The following is a 19585-nucleotide window of genomic DNA, read 5'->3' as shown; positions in this document are numbered from 1 at the left end:
ACTGTATTACCTGTCCCCGCCTCCCACCCCCTGTCCCCCTTCGGATGAAGGAACAGATTTAGGATAGGTAATTTTGCCAAGGTTGCATAGGAGAGCTGGAACTTGAACCTCTTTAGAGCATATGAGAATACATCTTAAACCCTCTTAAGCCATCTTAAGCAGTATTGGTTATTGTAGCTGTGTGACACTGCGTGAATTGGGTTCTCTGGATCTTAAAATTCTGTGTCTAAAATAAGAGAGAGTACCATACAGAGTTGATCTCAGGATTAAAAATAGCACACATAAAGTACCCAGTCCCTGGCCCAAAGCTGCCATTTATTGAGGGCTCATTCTAATATATCATTTTAATTAAATGTATTAATTTAATTATTAAATTATATATTTAATTTTAATATAATAAAATTAAATTTAATTTTATATAATTAATATATAAAAATATATTAAACATATATTTAATAATTAAATTAATAATTAAATATATTAAATATATATTAAGTATATCAATTTAATTAATTAAATGTCCTAAATGTAGGTAGGAAGTAAGAATAATTTAAGGTAATATATAATTGCTGATACAGTGTAGCTTATGAAAGTACAACAAATTTGGAGAAGAAAGTGACATAGAATGGAGTAATTGGGAAAGCTTAAAAGAAGTTTGAATTAAATGTGAACAAGAATGGTGGGATGTACATTTCTTATTTAGTAAAAACACAGAAGCAAAGATTATTAGAACTTGCATGTGACACGAAGATAGGACTTGAGGGTGCCCCTTGGGAAGGCTTAAGAAATGGACACAGCAGCTCTATAGGCAGAACCATATATCAGGATTTGGCCAATTATGAAAGATATTGAAAACCACACAGAATTTTAATCCCTGTTTTTAAGAAATGTAATGAGTGATATTTCAAGATTAGTCTCCTAGTGAGTTGATGGCCCTCCCCACCAGGACTCCTATTCCACCTGCCACACTGTTGTCTGACAAATTATTCTGTCCCCCCTTTTCTGATTTGGTTGAGATCAAGGCTGTTCACAGTTTGGTGATTTGGGGATTACATAAAATGTTAATTATGGGAACCAACAGACATTCGGCAACATTTTTTCCCTTGTCAAAGCCATTTAAGAACCCCCCCCAGTACAATTTGTCATCATTCTTTCATAGAAGGAATGTCATTTTTAACATGAAAGATGTAAAAAGAGCCATCTCAGAATAAAAGTCCTTTCTGTCAAATACGGTTTTGTGAAAAACTAGTATCCTAATTTCTGCCATTTGTGAGGGCCAGTGAGAGATTTGTCCTCAGTGTGCTGGTGTGATCTACTCTAGGTTGTCACATTATTGATGCATAAAAACATTTTCTAATAAAAACGTAATAACAAAAGAAAGTTTGATGCCTCCTTCCAGTTCCAAATAGATCTACCAGTTCCATCAAGGATCTACCAAAAACAACAAACACCTGTTCATGTGGAATGTAGAGAGGTTGTAGAGTACATTAAAGGAAGTATTTTATATGTTAATGAACTGTGTCTTCAAGGATGGCCCTATTAAAGTATAAGAGGAACGATAACTTATACTGTGCTTATGTGCTGAAAGTATTGCGGTATTTAGGTCTGTCAACAATAAAAATACAGTGAAATTTATTTTTAAACTGATTAACTGGCATTTAATTTATGATCATCTGCAGTATCACAGGATGGTTAGCACACACTCGAGGATCAATTCTACTTAGTCCTTCCAAAATGGAACACATTGCTGTTAGTTATGGCATCAATTCTGTTTGCAGTGATGATTTTTCTTTCATGGCAATTTTTTTCTTGCTTTCTTGGAAAGCTTGCCCACAAGCTTGTGATCTTCAGAGAACTGAGCATCTGAAACATGCTTTATTTTGGTAGATTCTTGCAGTTTTCTTGCTGGATCCTCTATGAAGGGTATCTGTGAGCTGTGAGACCATTTCAGCATGATGTAGAGTCAGGGACCGCATTGAGGTGGTTCAAAATGAAGCTGCTTCTGGAGAGTTACCTCACTGTTGCACCTGCCAGAGTTTGGGAAATTGCAGTGCTTGGCTGTTGGTCTTGGCGTGGTGCAGTGTTGGGGGGCGCCAGCAGGTGTGTGGAATGCAGGACGCAGAGCCAGAAGAACCTGCCGGCAGGTGTCTGGCGCCTGAGATGCAGTTTCTACTTTCCAGCGCACGGTGGCGCTTGGGTCCCCCCCTGCCCTACTAGCAATCTCTAAGGCACCTCCGCCGCCACCTGCAGTCTCAACCAAACCTAGGTGGCGGGATGTGACGGCCTGCGCGTCCAATCGACTGCTAGGCTTTCGGCCACACTACAGCTCTAGCCAATGGGAGTCGGGGAGAGGCGCGGTGGAGGCGGGCCCCGCGGCATGCCAGGCAGAGGCGCGAGGCCCTCCTCCCGCCTCTCCGCCTACTCCAGCCTCCGCCGCCTCAGCTTCCCGAGCGAGCCCTGCGGCCGCCGGAGCAGCTCCCGCGGCGGAGCAGGAGCCGGATGGTCAGAGGAGCCCGGCAGCCCCAGCAGCCGCGGAGTCGCCTGGCCCCCAGGTGGGGCGGGAGCTGGGTCGAGGTCGGGGTTGGGAATGGGGTGGGGGCGCGGGAGCGGGCCCAGGGGCCGTGAAGCATTCGGGGCTCCGAGACGGGAGGGGCGGGGGGTTCAGGCTGGGGGTGGGGCTCGGGGGGCGTCCAGGGACGCGGGAGTGGGCCGGGCGGCGATCGCATCCTCGAGGCCGGAGGAGAGGGGCGTGTGAGGGAAGGGACTCCGAGGGGTGAGGCTGGGGGCGCCGGGCCGGGAGGGGCAGGGCGAGCGCGCCCCTTGGACCGGCCGTGGAATGCGGGGGGCGCGGGGCCTGGAGGGGCGGGGCTCGGAGGGGCAGTGCACGCTTGGGAGGGGGTGGGCACGGGAAAGGGGAGGTCGGAGGGGCTTGCGGGGGTGACGAGGCAGACAATGAGTAGGTGGAGGTGGGTGGTTTTGGGGAGCGGGGCTGTGACGAATAGGAGCTGAGGATGGAGTGAGGGACTAGCAGGGAGAGCAGGGTTTGGGCAGAGCAGACATTGGGGGAACCGTGAGTCCCAGGATTGCATGGTCTTGGTAAATAGGGGAAACAGAGCATCAGGCGTTTGTAAGGTCAGGTATGAGCTTAGCGAGCCTATGGTCCTAGAGGGTGGTACACTGAGTTTTCGACTGGCACAGTAGGACCAGGAGATGTGTTCTTGTATGTTACTTTTAGTTATCATCTTATTTGTTTGGTTTGTAGACTGACTGGCACAGTGGAGAAACCACCTCGAAAACGGAAAAGCAGGTAAGTCAAAATGCCTTTCTGTTTTGCTTCGTGTTTTTCCATTTGCTTGGCTACACCTATGCCGTACTGCATAGTTATATACTGTTAGTAGATGAAGTTTTTTTATTTAGCTTCTTTTGTAATGAATATAACTACATGCAAGATTTTTCATTTGAGGAGTTCAAAGTAATACCTGTACTGTGTGTGTGTGTGTGTGTGTGTGTGTGTGTGTGTGTGTGTATGTAAGATCATATGGGAAAGAGACGTGGGTAATTGAGAAATCCTAGTTTCTTACGTTAGCTATAATTTCAACTTCTTCACCAATTTTGTTTTAAAAACTAGTATTTGGCCGGGGGGGGGGGGCGGCGCCTGGGTTACTCGGTGCAACATGAGACTTTTGATCTCAGGGTTGTGAGTTCGAGCCCCAGGTTGGGTGCGGAGATTACTTAAAAATAAGATCTTAGAAACAAAACTAATTTGGGGGCACCTGGTTGGCTTCCTTGGTAGAGTGTGCGACTCTTGATCTCAGGGTGGTGAGTTTGAGCCCCACATTGGGCATAGAGCTTGCTTTCAAAAATAATTAAAATATATTTAAAAACGAATGCTTACTGAATGTTTCCTGTGTGCCGAGTACCATGTGCAAGTGCTTTATATGTATCATCTTCTGCAATCTCGAAACACCCCAAGGAAGTATGTACTGTTACAGTTCTGCAGAAGAGGAAACTGAGGCACAGAGAGGCCAGGATCACTCATCTAATAAATAATGGAGCCCACATCTGAATCCAGGCAATCTGAGTCCAGAGCTTGGACTCTTAACCATTATACTGTAATGCCTCTAATAAAAATACAATTGAAAATAGATTTCCTTACTGCTTTTTCTTTTATCATCATACTTAGAACATAGAGTCTAATAAAAAATCAGAGCATAGGGAAATAGAAACAGAGAGTGTACTTAGTCTGCAAACAAGTGAATTACTGCTTGAGTGATGAAGAAGAGCATCTGTCTATCCCACAAACATCTTTGTGTGCATTTCACATGTCAGATACTATGTAGCAATTATGAGAAGGTTTCTTTTGCACAGAGGTAGGCAGTGGTCTAGAAAGAAAGTAAGTTACAGCAGTGAGGATGTGACCAGTAGGGCTACTGTCTTAGTTAATACTTGGCAAGTTACTGATGTTAGCATGAAGAATACCTCAACAGTAAGTAGATATGAAATGCTGGTGACAGAAGTGATACCAGCCAAAGGTCCTTTGTCATTCTGGGTCTGTACTGTTCAATATGGTAGCCATATATGGCCATAAAGCACTTGAAATGTGGCTGGCATGGCTGAGGAACTGAATTTTGAATTTTATTAATTGTAATTAATTAAGTTCAAAGACTGGTATTTGACTGACTGGAAAATGTCCAAGTATGTTTGGAAAAATTTGGGTATGTGAATCTACTTTTTCATCCACAAGTTTTATGAAATTTATATACACATCAAGTATTCCCAGTGAAAATTTAATGTCCAAAACAAGATGTATTCTAAGTAAAAATACAGATCAGATTTCCAATTAGTATGAAAAAAATGAATGTAAAATTTCTTATTACTAGTTTTTGTATTGATGATATGAAGAAATCGTATTTTAGATATATTAAATTAAAAGTATTACTAAGATTATTTTCACTTTTTTTTCTTTTTACTTTTCTAACATGGTTATTCAAAAATTAAAAATAATACATATGGCTTACATTACATGTTTTTTTTGGACAGATTTTAACTCTCATTACCCCACTCCCCCTCTCTTGCTGTGGCCTCCTGACCGCATTCTCTACCTCAAATCTGTAATTCACTCATCATGCTGTGCAAGTTGATCTTTTAATTCTTCTGCTTCAATCCTTCTATGGTTCCCCATTGCTTATTGAACGTAATTCAAACTTTTTAGCCTAATGATACAAAGAGACTGCCTTTGGGGCATCTGGGTGGCCCAGTTGGTTGAGCATCCAACTTTTGATCTCAGCTTGTGTCATCATCTCAGGGTCATGGGATTGAGCCCGTATGTTGGGCTCTGTGCTGAGCATGGCACTTGCTTGGAATTCTCACTCTCCTTCTCCCTCTGTCCCCCCTCTCTTTTTTGCCCCCCACCCCCCCAAAAGAGACTGCCTTTATTTCACTTCTGCCTGTCTTCCCAGTGACAGTTTAATACTGTGGCCATGGAAATTCTCAATAATGGACCTCTCAAATGTCTAATATTAAATGACTTAACTTTCTGGTGAATCCTGTACGATGAGTAAATTGCTGAATGTAACTTTGTGTTCTGTTTGCTGTTCTCAGAACTTATGTTCTTTCTTTGCTTTGGGTTTCTGCACATGATTTCTCTTTCTCTCTCAAATACTTTCTCCTTGTTCCTTGGCAAGCTCCCTCCTTTAAGACTCTTAGCTTAAATGTCACATCGTGTGTGCGGACTTCCCCACCCTCTCCTTCACCTTATCTGCTCCTGGGTTAACTTGTATATATGCCTAGGTATAATGGTTGGGCTGCACTGGAATCCTAACGCTGTCACAGACAAGTTGTGAGATCATATGTGAGTTAATAAACCTCCCTGAGCCTCAGTTCCCTCAGCTGTATGCAGAAATAATAAGAGTTCAACCCTGGGACACCCAGCTGGCTTAGTTGGTAGAGCAGGCAACTCTTGATCTCAGAGGTGTGAGTTCAAGCCCCATGTTGGGTATAGTACTTACTTAAAAAAAAATATATAAAAACAAGCCAGTCTCCCTGCTTGGTGGGAGCCCGCTTCTCCTTTTCCCTCTGCCACTCCCCCTGCTTATGCTCTCTCTCTTTCTCTCTCAAATAAATAAATAAAATCTTTTAAAAGAATTTTAAAAAGAATAATTTAAAAAAAGAAGTCCAACCCTTAGAGGGTTGTGAAGTGCTTAGTATATATAGTGCCTGACACATAGAAAGTACACACTCAATTTTATGTTAAAAAAGCAGCCATCAAATTCTGTTTATTTCTCGCCTCTTTTTTAAATGTATACAGGCTAAAGGATTAAAAATAAGGTATTAAGGCAAAGAAGAAATGAGAAAAGAATAATAAACCAGGAGTGCCTGGGTGGCTCAGTCGTTAAGCATCTGCCTTCGGCTCGGACCACGATCTGAGGGTCCTGGGATTGAGCCCCTTATTGGGCTCCCTGCTTGGCGGGAAGCTTGCTTCTCTCTCTCCTACTCCCCCTGCATGTGTTCCCTCTCTCGCTGTGTCTCTCTCTGTCAAATAAATAAATAAAATCTTAAAATAATAATAATAATAGTAATAATAATAATAAAAAACAACCTGTGGCAAAGTTAGTATATAGACTAGAAAACACTGTATAGTTACTAAAGATGGGTTCCATTTTTGGCTCTGAGTTTTCTCAAAGCAAAGAAGAAAATAAAGCTCAACTTCCAGATTCATGGTGTTTATAAAATCAAACACGTGTGTGTGTGTGTGTGTGTGTGTGTGTGTGTGTGTGTGTGTATTTTAAGATTTTATTTATTTGAGAGAGGGAGGGAGAGAGCAGGAGCAGGGGTGGGAGGTGGGCAGAGGAAGAAACAGGCTCCCTGCATACTCAGCAGAGAGGCCCATGTGGGTCTCTATCCCAGGACCCTGAGATTGTGACCTGAGCTGAAGGCAGATGCTTTACTGACTGGGCCACCCAGGTGCCTCCAAACGCATGTTGTTTAAGAGAAGTACAACTTTTTTTGATTGTTAGATCTCTCACTTTCTTTTTTTTTTTTTTAAGATTTTATTTGACAGAGAGAGAGCACACACCCTAGCAGAGGGAGTGGCAGTCAGGGGGAGAGGGAGAAACAGGCTCTCTGCTTAGCAGGGGCTCCATCCCAAGACCCTGAGATCATGACCTGAGCTAAAGGCAGATGCTTAACTGATGGAGTGACCTAGGTGCCCTCTTGATCATTAGATCTGTGAAAATTTTTATCACTGGTCTTCATGGTGGGGACTCTGTGGTTTTGTGAGGGGGACAATCCCAGTAATAAACATAGTAGTGAGTTTTTAAAGATTTCTTCTTATAATTCTTCTCAATCCAGGTTCATGTAATGCCAGTGAACATTGTCCAAAGACCCAGATTAGTGTATAAGTATACAGCTCACTGACGGCTTGGCTTGGTTCAGAGATAACAAGGATGACAAGTTGCAGGGTTGTTTATTCCCAGCATCTAGACTGGTGCCTGACATGTAGAAAACAGTTGCTTGAATTATTGAATGAATGTGTCCTTAAATACTTCTCAGTGAATATTTATTTTTTTTAATTAAAAAATTTTGGGGGAGCATCTGGGTGGCTCAGCCGTTAAGCGTCTGCCTTCTGCTCAGGTCATGATCCAAGGGTCCTGGGATCGAGCCCCGCATCGGGCTCCCTGCTCAGCAGGAAGCCTGCTTCTCCCTCTCCCACTCTCCCTGCTTGTGTTCCCTCTGTTGCTGTGTTTCTTTCTGTCAAATAAATAAATAAAACTTAAAAAAATAAAAAATATATATATTTTTTAAAGATTTTATTTATTTATTTGACAGAGATCACAATTAGGCAGAGAGGCAGGCAGAGAGAGAGAGAGAGAGAGAGAGAGAGAGAGGAGGAAGCAGGCTCTCTGCTGAGCAGAGAGCCTGATATGGGGCTCGATCCCCAGGACTCTGGGATCATGACTGGAGCTGAAGGCAGAGGCTTTAACCCACTGAGCCACCCAGGCGCCCCAAATACTTTTTTTTAAGTTTTTTTTTTTTTTTTCTTAAGTAATCTCTCCACCCAGCGTGGGGCTCGAATTTACAATCCCAAGATTAAGAGTCACATGCTCTTCTCACTGAGCTAGCCAGGTGCCCCTGAAACTATTTTCTTAATAATACTGAGACTTTACTTGCCTTTTTTGCTATTACTCACTTTGATTCACCATGGAGTTGTCTGAGGCTACAGTTAAGAGTAATTTCACTTCTGCTCTGAGGGCTAATGGAATTTGTGCTTCTGTATTACTGTGTTTAAAATTTTTCTTTTACAATCTAATGTAAATATTGATGGGTATACTCACAAAGATAGTTTTTAAGAGTTGTAAAGGGGCTCCTGCGACTAACAAGTTTGAGAGCTGTATGAGAGAACATATTGTAAGAAAGATTAAATTATCCTTCACTCTCAATTCTCGGGATACTCCTTTTTTTTTTTAAATAAAGATTTTATTTATTTGACACAGAGAGAGCGTAAGTAGGCAGAGAGGCAGGCAGAGAAAGAGGGGGAAGCAGGCTCCCTGCTGAGCAGAGAACCTGATGCGGACTTGATCCCAGGACCCTGGGATCATGACCTGAGCTGAAGGCAAAGGCTTAACCCACTGAGCCACCCAGGTGCCACTTGGGATGCTCCTTTAACAATAGGTCCCTCATGGAGGCTCCTTTCCTTCCTTTGGGTGTTTTGACACTTTAAGAGTCCAGAATTGCTGCCTCTGGGAGCCCCCAGCTTGGGCTTCCTGAATATAATTTCTTGTAACCACATTTTCGTAAGCATCAGCCAGCAGTGATCTAGGTTTCTATTCTTAGTCAAGAATCATGAGAGCATGTATTTTGCCTGTCTGATTAGGTCAGACCCTGATCAAGTCAGGATTTGGACCTGAGCAGACAGCCAACATACATCTCTGGAGAGGTTCTGTGTGCAAGACCATGATTTTCCTCAGAAAACAGTTCTTGAATTGCTCTAAAAATAGAAAACAAAATGACTAGTTAAGGCCCTAAAGATGGATTGTAAAGAAGGGATGTAATGATCATAGCCAAAAATTTTTTATAGTTGTTATTATCAGTTGCATACTGTGGCCATAAAAATTCTCAGTATCAAATGGAATGACCTCCTGATGAACGCTTCAAGATGAATTAATTGTTGAATTTGGTCTTAAGCATCCCTTTGAGTTGGCCGGCTGTGTAGAGTTGTTGACTGTTACCCTATATATCCTATTACAGTTGGGAAAACAGTTGCCAAAAGTATCGTTTTTATTTTATGGTAGTTGCTGTTAAGTCATTTTTTTTTGATAGACATTAGTTAGTGGCTGAATTATTTTTTTCCTTATGTTTTAATTTAAATTCCACTTAGTTAACATATAGTGTAATATTAGTTCCAGGGATAGAATTTAGTGATTCAGTACTTACATACAGTACCCGGTGCTCATCCCAAGGGGACTCCTTAATCCCATCACCTACTAAACCCAGCATTCCCCAACCCTGCACTCATTTCCCGCCGAGCACTCCCCCTCCCCCCATTATCTTTTGAGAGCATTCCTAGTACACACCAAACTATAATCATGTTTAAGAAGAACTAAGAGAATTTGAGATAAGCATTTTATACCCTACTCTTATTAATTCCTCCTGTATTTTTTTCCTCACTAAAACTTTTATTTCTTTATCTTAGTCCATCTTTGTACCCCTGGCACTGAGGAGGTGCTCAGTAAAACCACAGTGAACCAATAAATGAGTTGGTAGCAAGAGGGAGTTCATGTATGTTGGGGCTTTAATGCTCCAAAATACTGTGGCACTATTTAAGGACCCTGATAAGGTGTACTAGACTAAAAGGAGTTTTAAGATTAGGAAATTTGATCTCTGTGTGGTTTTGGAAATTCTGAAGACTTCAACATGTCTGCTTATAATGTTTGGATTGTGAGTTTGAGCATCCTTTCAGATCCTGTCAGGAACAAGACCTATTTGCTTGGATAGGATTCACGCTGATTAAAGCCTTACTGTATGATTTGGGGGCTTTTTTTAGTGATGCGTTTAGAGCCAAGAGATCTAAGCATTTTGATGGTATATGCAATTTGTCTGAATTACATTTGAATTCTAAAACCTTAAATGCTCTCTAGTCCTGGGTACCAGGCATATAGACATGAGTGAGATTTGGCCCTTGCTGGGGTAAAACTCATGTAGTAGTGGAGAAGGCAGACCCAAACAGTGGGCAATGTAATGACTTTGTATGTACATGAAGGATTTATAGTAATTCTGGATACTGGTGGTGAGGGCGCTTTGCACAGACATCTCATCCAGGCCCTGGAGGTTTTTGGGAGGTTACTTTGGTGGTAGTGCGGTCATTGAAATGACAGAGTAGACCTTGGATGGACGGACTAATGATGAGGTCTTAGTGAGCTGAATTCAGGACCCGAACCAGGTCAGTATCAGGTATGGAAAGAAAGGTGTTTTTAATAGTTTGGGCTGTGCTGTCAGTTTTTAGAGATTAAGCAGTGGTTCTCAAAAAGGGGCAGGTGGTTCTCAAAAAGAGGCAGTTTTGCCTCCTGGGGGGCATTTGGCAACGTCTGGAGATACTCTTGGTTGTTACAAGTAGGGGCATCTAGTGGGTGAGGCCAGAAATGCTGCTGAACACCCTACAGTGTTCCCTGTAGAGTGACCTCTCATATGGAAGAACTATTCAGCTCAAATTGTCCATGATGCGAAGTCGAGAAATCCTGGACTACAGTCAAATCCCAGCTCTTCCAAATACTGCCTTTGGGCTCCAGAACAAAGTACGGATTCAATCTCTGAACCTGTTTGCCCTTTTGAAAAAGCAGGTGTTGACAGTACTTCCTTGGAGGATTATTCCCTCTTCTACTAGCATATAAATTGTGGGAGTGCAGGGACTTTTGTCTATTTAAAAAATAGATTCATTGGGGCACCTGGGTGGCTCAGTGGGTTAAAGCCTCTGCCTTGGGCTCAGGTCATGATCCCAGGGTCCTGGGATTGAGCCCCGCATTGGGCACTCTGCTCAGCGGGGAGCCTGCTTCCCCCTCTCTCTCTGCCTGCCTCTCTGCCTACTTATGATCTCTGTCAAATAAATAAATAAAATCTTTAAAAAAAATAGATTCATTGAAGTGATGAATGTAAAGTACATGATAACAGTCACCTGACATGCATTAAATACTTAATAAATGATACCTGTGACTGTCATTAGTTTAAATATTCTTATTTTGTCTTTCCTTCTAGTCTTTTATTTTTTTTTAATCCTTCTAGTCTTTTAAAAAACACGTTGATTGAGGTTATTATTAGTGCAAAAAAAGTGCACTAATTTTAAGTATGCAATTTTGATGAATTTTGACAAATGTATCCAGTTGTGTAGCCACCCACTGTAATTACGATCTTGAACATCGGCATTACTATCCTCCCCACCCCCACATTTGCTCCTGTTGCCTTGTAGCCATGATTCTGGAAACCATTGGTCTTTTTATCCTATTACTTATAGTTCTGTTTTTTCTAGAATCTCATATAAGTAAATCATTCATTAGATAGTCGTTGGTGTCTTGCTTCTTCCTTGGCATAAAGCTGTTGAGATTCATCCATGTTCTTATTCGTAACTGTAGTTAATTTCTTCTTATTGCTGAGGACTAGTGTATGTATGTTTTTACATTGTACGATTTTTACCATAATTTGTTTATGCATTCGCCAGTTGACAGACATTGGCTTGTTTCTGGTTTTTGGCTAGTATGAGTGTATCTGTTAATGAACATTTGAGTTAAGTCTTTGGGCAGATATGTTTTCATTTCTCTTGAGTAGATAGATGCCTATGAGTGGACTTGCTGGGTCTTATGGTAAGTGTATGCTTAACTCTTTAAGAAATTGCCAGACTGGGGGCACCTGGGTGGCTCAGTGGGTTAAGCCACTGCCTTCGACTCGGGTCATGATCTCGGGGTCCTGGGATCGAGTCCCGCATCGGGCTCTCTGCTCAGCAGGGAGCTTGCTTCCCTCTCTCTCTCTCTCTCTGCCTGCCTCTCCGTCTACTTGTGATCTCTCTCTGTCAAATAAATAAATAAATAAATAAATTAATTAAAAAAAAAAAAGAAATTGCCAGACTGTTCTCCAAAGTGGCTGTACCATTTTGCATGCCTGCCAGCAATGTTTGGGATTCCACATGCTTCCTATCCTTGCCAGTATTTGGTATTGCCATTCTTTTTCTTTTAAAAAGCTTTATCAAGGTATAATGGCATGCAGTAAGCCACACATACTTGACGGGCACAATTTGATAAGTTTTGACACACGTGTATACCCTTGAAACCATCACCATTGTTTGCCATTCTGGGGGTGAATAGTGATATATATCCTTCTGTTTTTAATTTCCCTTTCCATAGTGATCGATCTTGTTGAGCATCTTTTAATGTATTTATTTGCCATTCATAGAACTTCTTTTGTGGGTTTTCTTTTCATATCTTTTGTCCATTTTTTATCAGTTGTTTGTCTATGTATACAGTTATAAGGTTTCTTTATTCTGGAAACAAATGTTTTGCAGGTATTTTCCTCCAATCTGTGGCTTGCCTTTTCCTTTTCTTCACAGTAATTTTAGCTTGAATAATAGGTTGGATGGCAATGCTTTTAATTGAGACAGCAGAGAGAGGAGCAAATTTGGAAGGGTAAGATTATGAGTTTATTTTGACTATATGGAGTGTAAAGTGCTTCAGAGTTCCCCATCTCTCACCAGGCAGGTGGAAACATGGATCTGGAGCTGCGAAGGGAGTAGGGCTTTAGATACAGTAAATAGTTATCCAAGTTATCCAAGTTATGCAAATGAATTAAGTAACTGAGGGAGACCATCTTGAGTGGAATGTGAAGAACAGAGCATTTTAATAGCTTGGTGTACACTGGGGAGAGTATATGATATGGTGAGTGCTGTGAAATGTGTAAGCCTGACGATTCACAAACCTGTACCCCTGGGGCAAATAATACATTATATGTTAATAAAAATAATTAATAAAATAATAAAAAAAATTTGGTGTGGAAATGGACCAGACTACTTTCTGTTTTTTTGCATGTTCTGTCTTTGCAGTATTATCTGTCCATTGCAGTCTTTCTGTATGTAGTCATCAAACAAGTAATTATCTCTGGGAGATAGATCTCCATACTCTTTGGTGAGGAACCGATTCTTGAGTTAGTTGTATTGAAAACCAGGTGAACATTTTCCAATTTACACTGAAACACAGGAACATCCTCTGCTTAGAGAGTTTGTGTATGACACTGTTTGCCTTACTAACGTCCCTACAGAAATGCAGTGGTTTTGGTAAAGCTGTTTCTTACAGCATGTGTCAGTGAAAACCTAGGACATATCAAAATTCAGTTCTGCAAAAACAGATTTTACAGGGCCCAGGATAATATGGTCAACATGGTAAGCATTTTCATGGTAATATTTTGCTCAAGATAAAACCTAGACTGGCTCAAGAAGTGATTTTTTAAGGGTGTTAAAAAATGAGCCCAAAGATTCAATGGGTCTAATTCAAGGGTTTCCGGGAGGGTGGGAGTAGGCAGAAGGAAGTTAAACAGGCCAGCTTCCAAGGCTCCACACTGACTTTTATGTATGTATGTCCGTATGTGTAGATGTCTGTATGTGTATTTTTAATGTGGAAAATTTCAAATACAAAATTAGAATGCTACAGTGAACTTAAATTGTTCATCCAGCTTCAATAATTATCAGTTGAATCCTGTTTTGTTTATATATCCTCCTACTCGACCTGAAGCATATGCCACACATGGTTATTCATCTTTAAATATGGTATTATGCGTCGTTGAAAGATAAGGACTCTTTAAAACACATTACCACAGTACCATCAACAATAACTTAGTGTTTCCCTAGTATCATCAAATATCTGTCTTGTCAGTGTTCAGATTTCTACATCTGGCTAATCATTTTTTTAAAATGTCTGTCTGGGGGTCCCTGGGTGGCTCAGTGGGTTAAGCCTCTGCCTTCAGCTCAGGTCATGATCTCAGGGTCCTGGGATCAAGCTCCGCCTCGGGCTCTCTGCCCAGCAGAGAGCCTGCTTCCCCCTACCCCTCTGCCTGCCTCTCTGCCTACTTGTGATCTCTCTCTCTGTCAAATAAATAAATAAAATCTTTTAAAAAAGTAAAAATAAAATGTCTGTCTCTCTGGGGTGTGTGGGTGGCTCAGTCATTTAAGCATCCGACTCTTCATTTTGATTTGGGTGGTGATCGCAGGGTCATGAGATTGAGCCCCATGTTAGGCTCTGGCTCAGTGGGGAGTCGGCTTGAGATTCTCTCCTCTCTCCTTTCGCAAAAGATCTTTTAAAAAAATAAGTCAAAGCACAGTGTCTGTTCAAATCAGGATCCAGGTCAGGTTCATAGCTTGCAGTATGTTGAATAGATCTCGAGTTCTTTTAAGTCTGTAGTTTTCCCCATACTGTTTATTTGTTGAAGGAAGTATGTTTCTTACTAAGAGTGTCCCCACAGTCTATGATGCTTGGGTGGCTCAGTCAGTTAAGCGTCTCCTTTGGCTCAGGTCATGCATGATCCCACGGTCCTGGGATCAAGTCCTGCATTAGGCTCCTTGCTCGGCAGGGAGCATGCTTCTCCCTCTGCCTCTACCTGCCACTCCCCCTGCATGTGCTCTCTCTCCCTCTCTTTCTCTGACAAATAAATAAATAAAATATTTTTAAAAAGAGTTTCCCACAGTCTGAATTTTTAATTTCTGAAAAAGTTGAAGTATGATTTATGTATAATAAAATTTACCTATTTTAGTGTATGGATTTTGACAAATACATGGAGTTGTTTACTTACTACTACAGTCATGGTCTCTAACAGTTCCATCATTCCCCCAAATTCCTTTCTGTCCCCACTGACAACTTGACAGCCAATGAACAGTCTTTCCACAGTCTGGATTTTGCTGATTCTCTCCATCCCCATGGTATCATTTAGCATATTTCTCTATTCCTTATGTGTCTTATAAAATAGTAGTTACAGCTAGTTCTAGATATTTGATGATTGAAGACCTATTTTATTTATTTTTTTGGAGGGAATACTTCATAGAAATAGTGTGTACTTCCATCAAGTCTTCTCATTTTTTTTTTTTTAAAGATTTTTTTATTTATTTGTCAGAGAGAGTGAGTACACACAAGCAGCCAGAGAGGCAGGCAGAGAGAGAGGAGGAAGCAGGCTCCCTGCCGAGCAAGGAGCCCGATGCGGGACTTGATCCCAGGACCCCAGGATCATGACCTGAGCCGAAGGCAGTGGCTTAACCCACTGAGCCACCCAGACGTCCCAAGTCTTCTCATTTTTTGATGTTAGGAACCCATAGTAATCAATGTCCATGTTTATAATTTTATTTGGGGTTATAGATGGTGACGTTCTGGTTCTCTCATTTCTTTGTTATTAGCTAGAATACTTACATAAAGAGAAGTTTCCCTGTTGACTCGAACATTTACTTTTTTTAATTTTTGCAATTAACATAGAGTGAAATTGTTTTTTTATGTGTGCAGTTCCATGAACTTTGAACACGTGTAGATTCATGTGACCACCACTGTATTCAGGGTACAAAACATTGCAGTTACCTCAAAAAACTCTCTTGTGCAATTCTGTTGCAGTCACCTCCTCCTTGCATCCCTGCTCCCTGGCAACTGATCTGTTCTCCTTCCGTTCATTGACTTACTTGATTTTCCTTAAGTGTGGTGTGTAAAAGGAAAAGCAGAATAAATGCTTCTTTGTCCCCCACTTTTTTTTTTCCTTACTATATTTCGGTATGAGTTGGTTTTCTAGTGTACTCCAAGGCAGCTTGCTTGCTTTCTTTCTTTTTTGTTTTATGAAAAGTATTATCAAGTCATGGATTTAAACGTATTTGATTCATTTCGGTCCATTATGGTTATTTTTCTTATTGATGTTCACATTGACCTAGCTTTGCCCAATGGAAGCCTCTTTAAATTGGCTCCTGGGTCTTTTTGACACAACTCCAGGGAACTTTGCTAGCTTCCTTGTTTTCTGCTTAGACAAGGTATTCTAGGCCCATCTTGTAGTTTCCTCCTCTGACCTAGGATTGACCATTCTCCAAACAGACCTGTTTCTTCTGGCATCATTCTTCTATGTTTTCATATCCTGAGAGACTATTTGAAAGAAGGGACTACACACCCTAAAAGTAGTTTGAAAGCAGCAAATCTAGAGGAATGGATTATATATTATGTGTTTCAATAATCCTTCATAAATGTAATTTTTTAATTTAGGTTTGTGATGAAAGTGGAGTAGCACACAGTTGGGAGTTATATTCTAGGTTAAGATCCTGAAATATGGGTAATCTGTAATGCTGAGTATGGCTGAATCTATTGAGAGATCAAGTGACCAGGTGGTTGAATTGATGTTTTCTCTTTTATGGAAATTGTGGATTCCTAACCTAACTGGATGGCTTTCCCACAAGGCCAGGATTTTTCTGAGTTGCGGGGGCGGGGATGGGAATCCCCGGCAGAAGCACCACCCCCAGCTAAACACCAACTGCTGAATGTTCTAGATGTTCTCTAGGAGAGCATAGCCTGGAAAAAATTGTGGGTAATACAATTTTTATTTTATTTGTTTATTTGACAGAGAGAGAGAGAACATAAGTAGGCAGAGTGTCAGGCAGAGGGAGGGGAAGAAGCAGGCTCTCCCCTGAGCCAGGAGCCCAATGCGGGGCTCAATCCCAGGACCCTGAGATCGCTACCTAAATCAAAGGCAGCTGCTTAACCGACTGAGCCACGCAGGTGCCCCCAAAACCTTAATGTTTTGATGGAGCAATCTATTTAGAACTTTCTTTGAAACTACCAAGAGCAGAGACGCTTGGCTGCCTCGGTTGGTTCAGCATTCGCCTTTGGCTCAGGTCATGATCTCAGAGACCTGGGATCCACTTCCTCATCAGGCTCCTTGCTCAGTGGGGAGCCTGCCTCTCCCTCAGCCTGTTGTTCCTGTTCTTGTGCCCAATTTCTCTCCCTCTCTCTCTCTGGCAAATAAATAAATAAAATCTTAAAAAAAAAAAAAAAAAGAAGCTACCGGGATTAATGAGTTGTAAAAGAGATCCATAAATTGGTTAATTAATTGACTATATAGTAGGGCTATGAATTTTTTAAAAGATTTTATTTATTTATTCAAGGGGGGGTGGCACACAAGCAGGGAGAGGAGCAGAGGGGAGGGAAGAGAGACAAGCAGACTTTGCACTGAGCTCAGAGCCCAGTGGCGCTCGATCCCACAACCTTGGGATCATCACGTGAGCCCAAACCAAGAGTTGGATGCTCAACCAACTGAGCCACCGAGGTGCCCCAGTAGGTATGAATTTTATTTCACGAAATCAGGTACCCAAGAAATGTTACAATATTGGGCGCCTGGGTGGCTCAGTGGGTTAAAGCCTCTGCCTTCGACTCAGGTCGTGATCCCAAGTTCCTGGGATCGAGCCCCGCAGCGGGCTCTCTGCTTGGCAGGGAGCCTGCTTCCCTTCCTCTCTCTCTGCCTGCCTCTCTGCCTACTTGTGATCTCTGTCACATAAATAAATAAAATCTTAAAAAAAAAAAGAAATGTTACAATATTTTAATTCCTTCATATAAAATTAAATCCAGCCTTGGGACCCATGTCCCTCCCACCCCCAATCCACCAAACTGATGAAAAATTCGGTCTCAGTGATTAAGAATGGGCATCCACCCCTCTTCCAGGTTGTAGAAGAATCTCAGAGCCAGGCAAAGGGTGAAAGGTAATTTTCAGTCCATAATGGCTGTGACTGGTAGGAATGTTGTCTGAGTGAGTATGGTTCCTTGAGGTTTGGTGGCTCTAACAGTTATGGCCAACTTTAGGCACACGAATTTTTGCTAGCTATGGGGATTCCAGGGTAGAAGTTTCAGCTTTCTTAGGTTCAACACACATCCATTTCTCTCCAAGGACCTGTCATTTATCTGGAGCACTGATAGAAGTGGGGTTGCAGGTGCTGTCTTATTGTGGGTCCTGAAGAAGTCCTTCCTCTTACTAGATAATTCACTCCTTTTTTAAAAAGTATTTTTTAATGTATTCATTAGAGAGAGAGAGAGAGACAGAACACAAGCAGGGGGTGAGGCAGAGAGAGAGAGAGAGAGAGAAGCAGACTCCCTGCCGAGCTGGGAGCCCATCTCTGGGCTCAATCCCAGGACCTAGGGATCATGACCTGAGCCCAAGGCAGACGCTTAACCATCTGAGCCATGCAGGCGCCCCATTTCTCTCCTTTTTTCTTCTTGTTTCTACCTTTCTGCCCTCAAAGGTACTGTTCTTCCACCCTTCCCTCAGCGTCATCTCCTCAAGGAGCTCACATTTTCAGAAAACAAACACAAACCTCCCTTGAGGCTAGGACTGTCTTGGAGACTGGGGAATACAGTGAGAATAAAACATCATTGATGTCTTAATAACTATCCAGCTACTTTTTTTTTCTTCAGTGATTCTTTTAGTTCCTGTAGTGGTTTTAAAGATCTGTCCACAAATTCTTTGGTTCTCCTTTCTTTAAAAGATGGAGCTTAATTCTCCTCCCCTCGAGTGTGGGCTGGACTTCTGACTCCCTTCTAGTGGCTGGAAAACGGTGGAAGTGATGAGACCTCACATCCCAGATGAGGTCCTCAGGAGACTTCAGCCTGTCTCGGGTGTACTCTTTCCCTCTCTCTCTCAAATCACTTGCTGTAAGGAAGACTAGCTGCCATGATGTGCGGCAGCCCTGGACAGACGAGAGCCACTTGCCGTGTTGTGAAGACAGGCAGCCAATGGTGAGGGCCACATGGCAAGGAAGAAAGCCTGCCAACAACCACATGAGTGAGTTTGGAAGGGGATCCTGCATTAGTTGAGCCTTGAGATGACTCCAGCCCTGGCCAACGGCTTGACTTACTATCCTGGCTTCACAAGGGCTGAGTTATATAAGCCTGTGATTTCGGGGGTGGGGGGGATATCTCCTTTCTTTCAACACTGGCTCTGTTGTACCCAAGGGATGAGTCTCTGGCTAAGGTTTCTCTCCTTCTGGGTAGGTCTCTGAGGGGCACTGGGAAGTAAGTGTGTGTGTGTGTGTGTGTGTGTGTGTTTTGGAAGCAGCTATCTTTTGATTAACAGCACTGCAGGACAACTGACTTTCAGGCAGTAATGTGTGCCTGTGGTAATAGCCGAATCTTCAACCATTTGCTTTCCTCTTCAGAGTCTTTGCTCTGTCCCTGGTCTTTTGTCCCACAGATTGAGAGTTAGTCCACACTCATGTTCACTCTTATGAAGACAAGAGCCAAAAGGTTGTTGCCCAGTGAAATTCAGTTTTCCTCTGCCTGGTATCTGTCACTAGGTTTTGAATTTTTTTTCAGCCCCTTTCTTGGCTGTCTGGGAAGAGTGGGTGATGGATAATTTTATGTATCAACTCGACTGGTGCCTAGACATTTGGTCAAACATTATTCTGTGTGTGTGTGTCAGGATGTTTGTGGATGAGAGTAACATTTGAACTGGTAGACAGTAAAGTAGATTAACCTTCCCAATTGGGTGGGCCTCATCTAATCAGTCGAAGACCTGAAAAGAGGAAAAAGTCTGAATAAGAGTGAACTAACTACCC

The 19585-nt window shown here is 42.1% G+C and overlaps 1 protein-coding gene across 1 annotated transcript in view; it reads left to right on the top strand.

The window, feature by feature from the left end:
- The first annotated feature begins 2499 nt into the window (after window positions 1–2499).
- LOC111145711 (suppressor of cancer cell invasion) overlaps window positions 2500–19585 on the top strand; it is a 147868-nt gene continuing 130782 nt past the window's right edge. Inside the window, exons 1-2 of the mRNA XM_022500860.1 lie at window positions 2500–2552; window positions 3263–3307. Coding sequence (XP_022356568.1) covers window positions 2500–2552; window positions 3263–3307 — 98 coding nt within the window. The remainder of the gene's footprint in view (window positions 2553–3262; window positions 3308–19585) is intronic.

This window comes from Enhydra lutris, unplaced genomic scaffold, assembly GCF_002288905.1.
Source record: "Enhydra lutris kenyoni isolate GAN:26980312 unplaced genomic scaffold, ASM228890v2 scaffoldscaffold13, whole genome shotgun sequence".
NCBI lineage: Eukaryota > Metazoa > Chordata > Mammalia > Carnivora > Mustelidae > Enhydra > Enhydra lutris.
The sequence above is the reverse complement of the archived record's forward strand: the minus strand, read 5'-3'. Positions and strand labels throughout refer to the sequence as shown.